This window comes from Monodelphis domestica, chromosome 3 (assembly GCF_027887165.1).
Source record: "Monodelphis domestica isolate mMonDom1 chromosome 3, mMonDom1.pri, whole genome shotgun sequence".
Lineage (NCBI taxonomy): Eukaryota > Metazoa > Chordata > Mammalia > Didelphimorphia > Didelphidae > Monodelphis > Monodelphis domestica.
Window position 1 is genome coordinate 276,171,882 of NC_077229.1, and position 13,405 is coordinate 276,185,286.

At 35.2% G+C, this 13,405-nt stretch overlaps 1 protein-coding gene across 5 annotated transcripts in view; it reads right to left on the reverse strand.

Moving 5' to 3' along the window:
* Nucleotides 1-13,405, reverse strand: part of OSBPL1A (oxysterol binding protein like 1A) — a 333,490-nt gene that overhangs the window by 311,392 nt on the left and 8,693 nt on the right. For 3 of the 5 annotated variants that reach the window (XM_007487597.3, XM_001362403.4, XM_056823807.1), the window contains exons 2-3: nucleotides 2,690-2,812; nucleotides 1,391-1,476 (exon numbers count right to left, since the gene is read on the reverse strand). In XM_007487597.3, coding sequence (XP_007487659.1) covers nucleotides 1,391-1,476; nucleotides 2,690-2,810 — 207 coding nt within the window. In that variant the 5' untranslated portion in view covers nucleotides 2,811-2,812. Of the gene's footprint in view, nucleotides 1-1,390; nucleotides 1,477-2,689; nucleotides 2,813-5,904; nucleotides 5,958-13,405 lie in introns of all 5 variants that reach the window. The other 2 variants (XM_056823805.1, XM_016431658.2) reach the window with 2 other exon arrangements.

Below are 13,405 nucleotides of genomic sequence, written 5' to 3' on the forward strand. Positions count from 1 at the left end.
AAGAGATGAAAAGCTTAGAAGACAGATTTCTCAGAGTCACCTGATATGTAGTTAACAACACAGAATATAGGTTATTGATTTGTCTTCCTAAACTCTTGCTCCATGACAAGTCACCTTCTTTTCTATAGATGAATCTCATTAGTAATGTTTATGCTGCTTCTAATAAACATCTGTTATTGCTCAACTCTGAGTCCCAGCTTCCCTGGCTTCATTTAATGCAAAGTTCAAAGCTCACCCTCTGCAGGGCCCTTTCCCACGCTTTACCCAATCTTCCTTACTTCCAACTGTTAGTAGTATATTGGTGCTATGCTGGCTACACAAGGAACTTACATTGAGAGAACCAAGAAAGAACCAGTTTATCACTGGCTTAAAAACTATATGATTCTTAGCATCTTTTTCCTGCTATTGTCACTATAGATAAGGAAGAAAGCATCACTGAAATGAGAGTAATTTCTTATTTTTTCTTTGTTTCGACCAAGTTGTGATGGCCAAAGAATTCATCACTAAGCGGCCAGTCTCTTGATGATAAGTATCTCAATGCTTGGCTAAAATGGTCCTCAGAAATAGTTTGCTTTTAGTACCATACTTAAACCCTCGTTAGAATTTGTTAGAATTTTCCAGCAATTATACTCAGCTGAAAGCATTTGAGAAACTAAGGTTGCATCCACACCATAAAGTGACACTAGAGAAGAACTTTTATGGATCAAATATTTCACAAATGAAAGAAACACTGTATTGACACTACATATTATTACCAAAGTTAGCTCACTGAATAAAAACAAATGACCAACTTAAAGGGTATATTTTACATTGAGATAGAAATAAATAGAATATACAGATGGAGTTTTCTTTAGCTCTAAAAGCAAAAAATAAAAATAAAATTCTTATACTTTAAAAATTAGGATGCCCAATAAATGTTTATTGTTGCATTTTTTAATCCTTTACATTTTCATGAAATAACCTCCAATATTTCCTTTAAATACTACATTTGCGGTAAAACAAACCAACTACTACATCTCCTTTAATTATTATGGAGATATTTATAAAAATCATGAAAATTTTTTGGTATTCAAAAATACTTAGAAGTTTTAAATTAGGTTTTAAATTTAATGTATTTAATTAATTTATATATAAAATTGATTTAAATACAGTAAAAGTTATTAATTTCAAACTCAAGGAATAGGAAAATTAAATATGAATTAACAAAGTGTGGATAATCTTGAATTACTATTATAGAGCAAGAAGACATCTTATAATAAGCTTTTTACAAAAGCAATTACTAATACTATAACTGACTAAAATCCATTTTTACTCACCTTCTTTAAGGATATTTCAGTGATATTTATTACAAACTATTGAGCATAAATCTTTAAAATTAAATCAAATATACCTTCAATAAATCCTGTACCACTTGTCTGTGTCCAAAATAGCATGCCAGATGAAGAGGAGTCCAACCCAAATTAGATTTACTTCTCCCTAGAATCAGAACACAAACTATGGAATGAGGAATCTCACATTCATGAAAACCTTAACAATTGTTTCTATATAACAAAGTTATCACTATAATGATTTTTCCAAATCTTCCTTAGCCACACTGCAATGAAATCTATTAAGCACATGTTGCTATATTCTGAATGTGTCACCCTGGGCAAGTCCTCGTCATTGGTCCAAGGAATTTACCCCCAGGTAATTCTCTATACCAATGAAATTACATATCTGATCCCAAAGAAAAAAAAGCAAAAAAAAATCTGTCATAAAGAGTATGGAAAATATTGGGCCAGGAATCAAGAGATCAGGATTCTAGTCACTGACCTACTTATTATCTGTGTCTTTGAATGAGTTATTTAACTTCTATGGAACTCATTTTTTTTGCCTAAAATTGAGATGATTAAACTAAATGATCTAAGATAACTTCCATTTCTAAAATTCTATCATTCTACATCCTCAAGTATTGTTTATTTAATGAAGATGTCCTTTTTGTAAAGAATCAATATACAATAACCATGGTTGGATATCTGTGCTTAGTTAAATATTCCTAATACACTTTTGTGTGTTTTTCAAAATATTGTTCTGGGAGAATTTATTTGTTATAGAATGTTTCCTGTAGCAACTGAAGAAATGTAGACAAGCAAGTATGGTGGCTACCATGGTATTATTTGAATACATTCCCAGATGAATAAACCATGGTATGGAAAGAAGTACAAAGCTGAATCACAATATCAGGGAGGAAAAAGGGGGAAAGCCCCCACAATGACATTCCAGTGCTTGGTAGTAGTAAACTGTCTGGGAACAGAAATCAATTTAACAAAAATCTCAGGTCACAAAGGCCCAGGTCAGAGGTAGGAAGAAGTTCACAAACGCTTTTAGATATTGAATCTCAGTAATTCTGTTGCCCTAGAAAATGTAAAACATTCTTGACAGGAGGCTTAAGTAAAAATGGTTCAGAGCATGTAGAGAATAGATTTGATAAGGGTTAGAAAACACATGTCAATTTCTTAATGAATGGATGAAGAGAAATACTTAAAATATTTTACAAAGAGTCCTTTTAGCTTATAAGAGAAGACAAATACAGATTATAATGTTACTACAAACTATTCATCATCTTAGGGAAATTAATATTATTATGCCTAAATAACAGTGGCTAGCAATGGAAAGTTAATGTAAAAAAGCAGAATGTGATTCAACTTACCTTTGCAATTAATGTTAGCAACCACTTCCTTTCTCTCCAGGCTTCCTAAGAGCTTCCTAACTTCCTCAGTGTTGCCATTTCTGGAATTATGGAGAAGTTGTTGTTCTGCTTCTGTACTCATTTCTAAATAAAATAGTAAAGAATGTTCCCATTATAAGAACAAAGCAAGTTGATACTACAAGAACATTTAAAAAATGTCTTTTCCCCCCAAAGAGCTAAACATGTTTGAATATACATTATCTTAGGGGATCCTAAGAAAGGACAAAAGAAAATAGAATTATCTTAATTCTGTAGGTAAGACAACAGACAGCTGATAAAAGAGGCTGAGAATTGTATTCAAGTCTCTCTGAGCTATGTTTTATTTCCTTTACAAGCAACTTTAAAATTTTAAGAAGTTAAAATTCACAGTTATTAGAATTGCAGGAAGACAGTGACATAAACAAAGGGTAAATAGGTCCTACTAGACTCTACAGAACACTGCAAACTGCCAAAATCTTTTCAAATGAGAACAAAAAAAAATATGCTCAAAGGCAATAAGCAACTAGAGAAAAATTCTGATAATATTTTAAAATTCTGCTGAATAAAATAATATGGGAAGAAAAGCAGCATCAAGAATAATTCAAGAAAAGCCTAATACCAATTAAGATGGACAATTGATATGTTAAAAAAAAATAAAAATATTGGAATGTGGCTTAAAAATTTTTCAGAAGGAAAAAAAGAAACATTAAATTTTTTTTTCAAATGGCATACCAGCAAGCCTTCAAAGAATCTATCAATAAAAGGTCAAATAGCATGAATTGAGTAAAGATGCTGCTGAATTTAGAGTTCAGAGGACCTAGTGCTTCTTACTAACTGCATAACTTTGGAAAAGTTGAATTCTAAATCTCATTGCCTCCTATGTAAAATTAGGAGACTGGAGAACTAAGTGACTTTTAAAGTATCTTCTAGTTCTAAATTATGATTTTATGAAATAAAAATAAAAAGATTCTTCCAGTGAGATGTGAAATCTTTCCTATCATGATACTAATACAGTTCAACCTACAGATAATCACATTGCATATAGAGAAAAGGTGAGTCTCAATAACAAAACTGATATAAAAAAGCTCAGAAAGATGGCAAAATTAAAGATATGATCACACAAAAAATAAGCCACATTCTTATGCACTACCAAAAATGCCAGAAGGAACTATTTTTTTAAATACCATTTTGCAATAATGACAAAAACCCCATAAATATGTGGTAATAGCTTACCAGGCTACATGCTTCTTTAAAATTATTAACAAAGTAATTTTGAAATAAGTAAGAAAAATAAGAAGGAAATCCCTTGTATAGGGATAGAATGGAAGGAAATGAGTCAAAACTCCCTACATTGATTTATAGGTATTAAAAAACATAGCAAAAAACAAATGGGTTATTTTATTAAAATGAATAAAATAACAAAATGTATAAAGAGAATAGACAAGAATGCCTACTACCAGTAGAAAAGAACAACTGAGAGAGAGAGACCTGAACATAAACACACTTAAAACAAAATCAGAAATTATCATAGAAATATTATGGTAGACAAATAAATGAAAAATGCATTAATGAAACAGAACTGAGATCCAAACACAATCAAATGTATACAAAAAGTTGGTACCTGATAAATCTATGGATGACTAAACATTGGAGGAAAAAATAACTGAGGGCAAGAACTCCCTTGATTTTGTGTTTTTATCATTGATATCCTAATCCAGTGTCTCTGATATATGCTCCCTTCTTTCCTCTGATTTCTCTAGTACTGACCCTCACCACTTGGCACCTAGACTACTGTAATAACATGCTGTTTGGCCTCTCTGCTGCAAGAGTTTCCTTTCCTCCACTCACCTGCCAGGTCTTATCATATCACTATCCATCCATCTCAATAAATTTCAGTGGCTCCTTATAACCTATGATCAAATATAAAATCATCTGATATTCAAGAACCACTTCATAACCCACTATATCCAAACTTCACCAGTCCTCTTTTATCTTAAATTCCACTATGTATTCTGTGAACCAGTGATATTGGCCCCTTTTCTAATTCTCAAATAATACACATCATTACCCGATTCTGGACATTTTCATTGACTGTCCCCATTCCTGGAAGGCTTTCCCTCCTCATCTCTGCCTTTTGCTTCTTTCAAGTCCCAGATAAAAACTAACCTTCTAAAGTAAGCTTTTGCTGATTCCTCCTAATCCTAAACCTTCTTTGTTATCTCCATTTTATTCCATACATAGCTTCTTTGTACATAGTTATTTGCATATTGTTTCCCAATTAGAATATTAATTCCTTGATAGTAGGGTCTGTATTTTACTTTTCTTTGTATATCCAGTGTTTAGCACAGCATCTAGCATATGGTGGGTGCTTAATAAATGTTTATTGATTGACTAACCAACTGACTAGTAAGTGCTTAAAATACTTTTTCACCTATTTATTCACTTCATACCTTATCCTATAACCAAACAGATCAATGATAAGATGTATTTAAAAATAAAGAAAAATGACATGTCAGGTTAAAGAGAGAAGAAAATGCTATTTCTTGAACAAACAGAAGAATTTACTGGAAATAAAATAAATGGATTTGATTTTTTAAAAGGCAAAAGAATTTTTACTGGGACAAAATGTTCTTTCTGAAATGAAAAGAAACTGATTTTATCTGCAAATAGACTCAGGATTAACCCAGCTTTGCTGGAGTTGATAGCAAACTCTAAAAGTTCTCAAATGATTTTTGACCACTGCAATTAATGTTACATAGCAGCACTAAAATTTTCATTAGATGCAACAAAAAGCAAAATAATACAAGAGAATAAAGAAAGGCATAAACTGCTGTTGAAATAGAAAAGCAAGCTCAAAAAATAACTGACCTGGAAAACTATTTGGAAACAATATAAGACAAAGTTATGGTTTGAAGAACATATCCAGGAAAAGGAAATTGAAAATTATAATCATACAGAACATATTTTAAAAGAAAATATTGTATTATATTTCAATAAATTATTGAACATAATTTCCCATTTTACAAAAATAAATGACTCAAACAAATAGATAGAAGTGTAAGAAAGAGAAATCTAAAAATTTCTGCCCCACAGATTCTGAGACCACCAAACTACAGCAAAAATAAATAAATAAATAAATTACGTAAATTGCAAAGAAAAAAAAGAGTGTAAAAAGCAACTATGAGGCAGGTCCTCACCTGTGGGGCATTCACAGCTTCCTCTACCCAGGGAGTCATCAACTTCCAATCTTCTGGGCAAGATAGAAGACAAGGCTTTACCGTCCATCCTCCCCCAGTTCTCTAAGCTCCATCATGCATTGAATTTGCTCACCAATTAGGCTGATAGTACATAATAGCCATTAGACTCCCCAGAATTACCATTTGCTCTGCTACACAAGAACCTTCCATCAGCTCTGCAACTGAACCATCCTTTCCAATCTCGAGTATCTACTTTATGTCCCCAGTACTTAATAATAAAAGTATTTTTCATTTGTTTACCAAATTTTTCTTCAAAAACCATAAGAATCCAAAATTCTATTCAAATATTTATCAATTATTTGAAGGTACAAATAATATACTTACAAAATTTTTGCAACATCTGAATAGATAGGATAATTCACACATTAGCCTTTGCTAGCTAATTGTACACACACACACACACACAAATTATAGGTGTTCCTCAAGTAAATGGGTCATCCCCTTTATATAAATTCTCTGAACTCATCAGCTTCCACAAGTTTAATTATAATCTCTATATGGAAATTTTATATAGAGAGATCTATTTATCCACTCTAATTTCTCTGTCCTTCAATAACACATCATCACCAATTGCCTAACAGACATTTCAAAATAGATGTCCCAAATATGTCTCAAATTTAACATATCTAAAACTGAATTCATGACCTTTCCCCCTAAAAAACACCCCTCTACCAAATTTTCAATCAAAGGCACCCCATCTAGAAGTGACTGTAAGAAATACCCCATTTAAAATAACCATAGACAGCATTAAAATACCTAGGGTATATGTGCCACATCAAACTCGGGAACTACATGAATATCATTATAAAATGCTTTTTATACAAATAAAGTCAGATTTAAGTAGAGAAATATTAATTGTTCATGGGTGGGCAGAGACAATATAATAAAAATGACAACTCTATCTAATCTACTTATTCAATGCTATTCCAATTTAATTACCAAAAAATATTTTATTGAGCTAGAAAAAAATAACAAAATTCATTTGAAAGGACAAAAGATCAAGAATATCAAGGAATTAATGAAAAAATGTAAAAGAAGGAGATCTAGTAGTGCTAGATCTTAAACTATTTCATAAGGCAGAAATTATCAGAACTACTGGTAACTACTATTGTGCTGAAAAGAATGATGAACTGGAGGAATTCCATGTGAACTGGAAAGACCTCCAGGAATTGATTCAGAGGAAAAGGAGCAGAAACAGGAGAAAACTGTATGCAGAAACTGAAACACTGTGGCACAACTGAATGTAATGGCCTTCTCTACTAGTAGCAATGATCCAGGACAGTCTAGAGGGACTTATGAGAAAGAATGCTATCCACATCCAGAGAAAGAACTGTGGGAACAGAAATGCAGAAGAATAACATATCATTGATCACATAATTTGATGGTTATATTATTTTTACTTTAAATGATCACTCTATTGCAAATATTAATAATATATAAATAGGTTTTGAACAATGATACATGAATAACCCAGTGGAATTGCTTGTCAGCTCAGGGAGGGGAGAGGAAAAAGGGGAGGAAAAGAATATGAACCATGTGACCATGGAAAAATAGTCTAAATTAATTAATTTTTAGAAAAATTATTTATAAGTGATAACTAGGACTGCCTCAGAAATAGAAAGATGGATCAGTGGAAGAGTAGGCATGCAATATACAGTAGCAAATTATTATATCAACTTTATATTTGACAAATGTCAAGATTTAAGCTTTTGAGATAAAAATTCACTATTTGATTAAAAAAACTGTTGGGAAAAATGGAAAGCAGTTAGACCAAAACTAGATATAGACCACTATATATACCATTTACCAAGTAAAGGTTAAAATGGTAAATGATTTTGACATAAAGGGAGATATTGTAAGTAAATTAGAAGAACACAAAATATATCACTTAGACTTATGGACAGGAGAAGAATTTATGAATAAACAAGAAAAAGAGAGCACTATGAGATGTAAAATAGGTCATTTTGATCACATTAAGTTAAAAAACTCTGTTCAAATAAAACCAGTTGTAGCCTTCAAGTAAAAGGCGAGATGAGTCCAGATAACCAAAACAGATGCTGAGAGTTGATGTACAATGAATTTTTTAAAAGGCTAAACACCCCAAACAGTATAGAGAGTAGAAGAAGTTATATAGTAACTAGAATCAAGTGCATAATATTTATATTTCTGCTACAGCTGAGTGACTATTAACCATGTAGGCTGATGAAATGCAATAGATGCCTTTCTTCATTCCATGTTGTTTTAGGATTTGAAACTGATGCTTTAATAGAGGGAAAAGATCTGATGTAGAAAAAGGAAAACTTGTAGTCATATTGAAGAGTAAAAGACTGCTACAGGGAGAAGAAAGGGAAGAAAATGAACAGCAGTAACTTGGAGCTCAAAAACAGATCTGATGCTCTTCCTGAAGAAAAAGGAGCTGAATGCACTGAGAAAGAAACTACTTATTCTCCAAAAAAGACAATATAAAAAGGCCACAGGAAAAACAATGTTAGTGATAAAAGATTATATCTATGCTTCAAGTGAATGGGACAGTAACCTACGTTAGAAAGAAAGAATCACTTTATTATTTTGTTGGTATTTTTGCTACCAAAGAGAATGACCCTTGCATTGGAAATGTCAGAACAAAAATGGCTAATGAAAAGCTGATAACCAAGATAAGGAGGGAGTAAAAGAAAATATCTAGTTGTCCTTGAGGAATTCAGATCACTGGGCTCAAATGAGTTATATCTTTAGGTACTAAAAGAATTGATAGATATAACTAATGAACTTGATTAGTCATATCTGAAAGAGTTGTTAAGAGTCAAGATGGCAGAGAAGAAGCAATAACCTAGCCAAACTTCCCTAATAGTCCCCTATAAACAACTTAAAATGTATCAAATTGAAATTTGGAGCCACATACGCAATAAATTATGGATCCTAAAATCAAATTATTTAGGTATATATTGCATTGATAGACTCTAGATTAAGCTCTTTCCCAAATCGACCATACACCATCTTGTATAATATAACAATAAAACTGTGAATGTGAATGAAGAACAAATCCTGCAGCTTCTACCACATGAAAAGACTATATCTTCATACAAAAGACCAGTCTGAAGGATCACAAAAAATATGCTTAATTAAGTTCCTACTATGTAACAGGAGCTTCTTGTCTTTGCTCTGTATTATACTGACTATAGACATAGGAAGTTTACAAAATTCTCAATCTAGTCTTTCCTAATCTGAGCAAAATTGGTTTAGTTTTAATGTGTTTATATGCTACAAACATTGCCTTCAACATGAAGCCTTTTCTAATACTTTTAATTGCTGGGATCCTCTCAAACTATGTTATATCTAATTACTTTGTATATATTTTCTTTATGTTTATTCTGTATATACATAATATATCTTTATTTTCTCCTCCTTTAGAATGTAACTCTTTGTGAGCAAGAATTGTTTTGTCTGTTATTTGTATTCCTAACAGTTGCCACATACAAAGAAATCCAGGACAACCTTAAAGATATTAGCTCAAGAGACTTCTGGTCCTGAAAGCAACAAGATAGCTGACTAAACATTTTTGCCAGTACCCAAGACTTCTTAAAACCTCTTTGAAACAGAAACTCTGTCCCCAAAATAAAACAATTTCAGCGATTTTCATGGTCTATAATATCCAGAATTCAAAAGACAACAACTTCTCCCTCCCATCTCTCCACAAAGCCCAAGAACTGATGTTCACTGGCTCTGAGTTCACTTAGCACATCTCCCCCACCTTGCATGTACCTGTCAGAGGCAATGCAAGTTGACTCAAGGACACAACACTGGTTTACATCAAAATCCTGAACACTGTATTCCCTCTCTCTCTTTCCAGTAGCCTAGCAGGATGCATAAGTTTGCTTGGGCCATGATAACCTACTAGGCCATAAAGTCCTTGGACAATAAAAGCTGGATGGGAACTCCCAAAGCACCAGCACTGTAAAGCTCTGAACCTCTGGTGCCAGGCCAGAAAAGTAAAGAACAAAGAGAGTGGGATACATCACCAGGACAGGACACCCTGTATGTGGGAAGCTATGTAGCACTCAACCAAGAATGAGGGGAAGTGCAAAGCAGCAAGCTGGGGCAGAGACTTAGTGTAGTGAACTAGGAGTTGTCCAGTGTGGGAAGAGGCTGAGATGCTTTGAGATCCAACCTAAAAATAAACCACAGACAGAGAGGAGGGGCTCAGGAAATAATGTAATGGTAGCCAGGAGTTACCAAATATTTCTGGAAGAGGACTCTCAAAGACCTTGAACATAAAGAGAAAAACTTACAGGAAAAAGGAATAGCAAAAGGAACTATGTTTTCCAGATGAAATAAACTAATTCAGATATAAATACTGAAAATGAAGGAAAATGACCCAATGCTTAATGAGACATGGAAACCACATGAAATTTAAAGAGAATATGGAACCACAACAGTGTTCCAGAGTGATTTAAAAGAGAAATGAATTGGGGACAGCTAGGTAGCTCAGTGGACTGAGAGCCAGGTCTACAGATGGGAGGTCCTGAGTTCAAATTTAGCCTCAGACACTTCCCAGCTGTGTGATTCTGGGCAAGTCACTTAACCCTCATTGCCTAGCCCTTACCACTCTTCTGTCTTTGAACCAAAACATAGTATTCATTCTAAGGTAGAAGGTAAGGGTATGGGTTTTTTTTTAGGAGAGAGAAATGAATTATAACAATAGATTTTGTGTCCTAATGAGCAAAAATAATAAGAATAGAAAAACTGTAAACTCTAATGGCAGATCTTACCAAAGAGAGAACAATGAATTGGAAATGCAAACACAAAAAAGAAAAGAATAACCTAAAAGAAGAGAAAAAAATATATATATATACACACACTATGCAAGCAAAACATACTAATCTTGAAGACAGGCTATGCAGAGGCAACTTAAGGACCATAGGTTTTCCAGAAGAATAACTGGGCAAAAAAAAAAAAACCTTAACACCAGAATGAAGGAAATAAGAGAACTACCCTAAACATCAAAACAGAGAAAATGAAATTCCATTTGAAAATTCACAGATCAACTGGAAAGACCTTCAGGAATTAATGCTGAGTAAAATGAGCAAAACCAAGAGAACATTTAATGATTTAGAATATTTTTTTCATATGGCTACTGATAAAAAGATAAAAAAGGCATCAGCAACAGGTGGAAAGAACACTTCAGTCAGCTTCTCAACTGACCCTCTTCAGTTGACCAAAGCACCCTTGACCAGATCCCCCAAAACCGCACCATTAAACAACTTGACGTCCCTCCTTCAATAGAGGAAGTCCAAAAAGCCATTAAACAAATGAGTGCAGGCAAGGCACCCTGTAAAGACGGGATCCCAACTGAGGTGTACAAGGCCTTAAATGGAAAGGCACTCCAGGCATTCCACATAGTGCTGACCAGCATATGGGAGGAGGAAGACATGCCCCCAGAACTCAGAGATGCCTCCATCATAGCCCTATACAAGAACAAAGGCTCACGAGCAGCCTGTGACAACTACAGAGGCATCTCACTACTCTCCACTGCTGGAAAGATCCTCGTCCGTGTTATACTCAACAGACTCCTGTCATTTGTTTCAGAGCAGAACCTGCCTGAATCACAATGTGGCTTCAGACCAGATCGTAGCACCATCGACATGGTCTTCATGGTGAGGCAAATGCAGGAAAAATGCCTTGAGCAGAACCTGAGTCTCTACATTGTCTTCATAGACCTGACAAAGGCGTTCCACACACTGAACAGGGACGCATTGTGGGTGATCCTCAGCAAGCTCGACTGCTCAGCAAAATTCGTCACACTGATCCAGCTCTTTCATGTCGACATGACAGGGGAAGTCCTATCTGGTGGAGAGACTTCTGATCGCTTCAACATCTCCAACCGCGTGAAACAAGGCTGTGTCCTCGCTCTGGTACTTTTCAACCTATCTTCACCCAAGTATTACGACATGCTGTGATGGATCTAGACCTGGGCGTCTACATCAAATACCGACTGGATGACTCACTATTCGACCTTCCCAGCCTGACTGCAAAAACAAAGACAACAGAGAGACTCATTCTGGAAGCTCTCTTCGCAGATGACTGTGCTCTCATGGCCCACCAAGAAAATCATCTCCAAACCATTGTGGACAGGTTCTCCACCGCAACAAAACTGTTTGGCCTGACTATCAGCCTCAGCAAAACAGAGGTGCTGTTCCAACCTGCACCAGGGAGGCCAACGAACCAGCCGTGCATTACAATCGACGGCACGCAGCTTTCTAACGTCAACACTTTCAAGTACCTGGGCAGCACCATCGCCAACGACGGGTCCCTAGACCATGAGATCAATGCCAGGATCCAAAAGGCCAGCCAGGCACTTGGGCGGCTGAGCTCCAAAGTCCTCCAACACAGCGGTGTAAGCACTGCGATGAAGCTCAAAGTGTACAACGCAGTGGTGCTCAGCTCGCTCCTGTACGGTTGTGAGACACGGACACTCCCGGAAGCACATGAAACAGCTGGAGCAATTCCACCAACGCTCCCTCCGGTCAATCATGAGGATCCGATGGCAGGACCGAATCACCAACCAGGAAGTCCTCGACAGAGCCAACTCCACCAGCATCGAAGTCCTGGTCCTCAAAACCCAGCTACGATGGTCTGGACACGTCATCCACATGGACCCACAGCGAATACCAAGACAGGTATTCTATGGGGAACTGTCAGCTGGACTCAGGAAACAAGGCCGACCAAAGAAAAGATTCAAGGATCAGCTAAAATCCAACTCGAAGTGGGCTGGCATGACACCAAAGCAACTAGAACTCTCTGCCTCTGACAGAAGCAGCTGTTGAACCCACATTAACCATGCCACCATCACCTTTGAAGATGAGCGACATCGACGTCTTGCCACTGCACATGAACATGGACACCAGGCCATAACCGCACCTCCCGTAACAACTGGCGTTCCATGCCCCATGTGCCACAAACTTTGCACCTCAGTCTTTGGACTCCAAAGCCATATGAGGGTACACCGTAGATGAAAACGCACAAAGACAATTGTCATTCTCGGACATCGAGAGACTACTACTCTCGCTCTGATAAAAAATGTTGATGTCTTCCTCTCAAAACTTTCTATTCATATACTTTGGGTAACTTATTAATTGGGAAATGGTACTTCTTATAAAATATAAATTTGTGTCAGTTCCCAATATATTTTAGAAATAAGATTTTTATCAAAGAACCTTATTGCATAAATTTCTTCCCAGTTTACTAGTTTTTTTTTTTCATTTATTCAGGGAGGTCAGTTTTGGCTTGTTCAATTTCCTTTGCTAAGATGGGGTTATTTTTCTTTTTTGTCCTAATAATATGGACAATTTATATTTTGTAAATATGTTTCACTAATATTGTCAGTTTAACTGATATATAATGGGGCAAAATTGTCTCTAATAATTTATTTTATTTTCTCTTCATT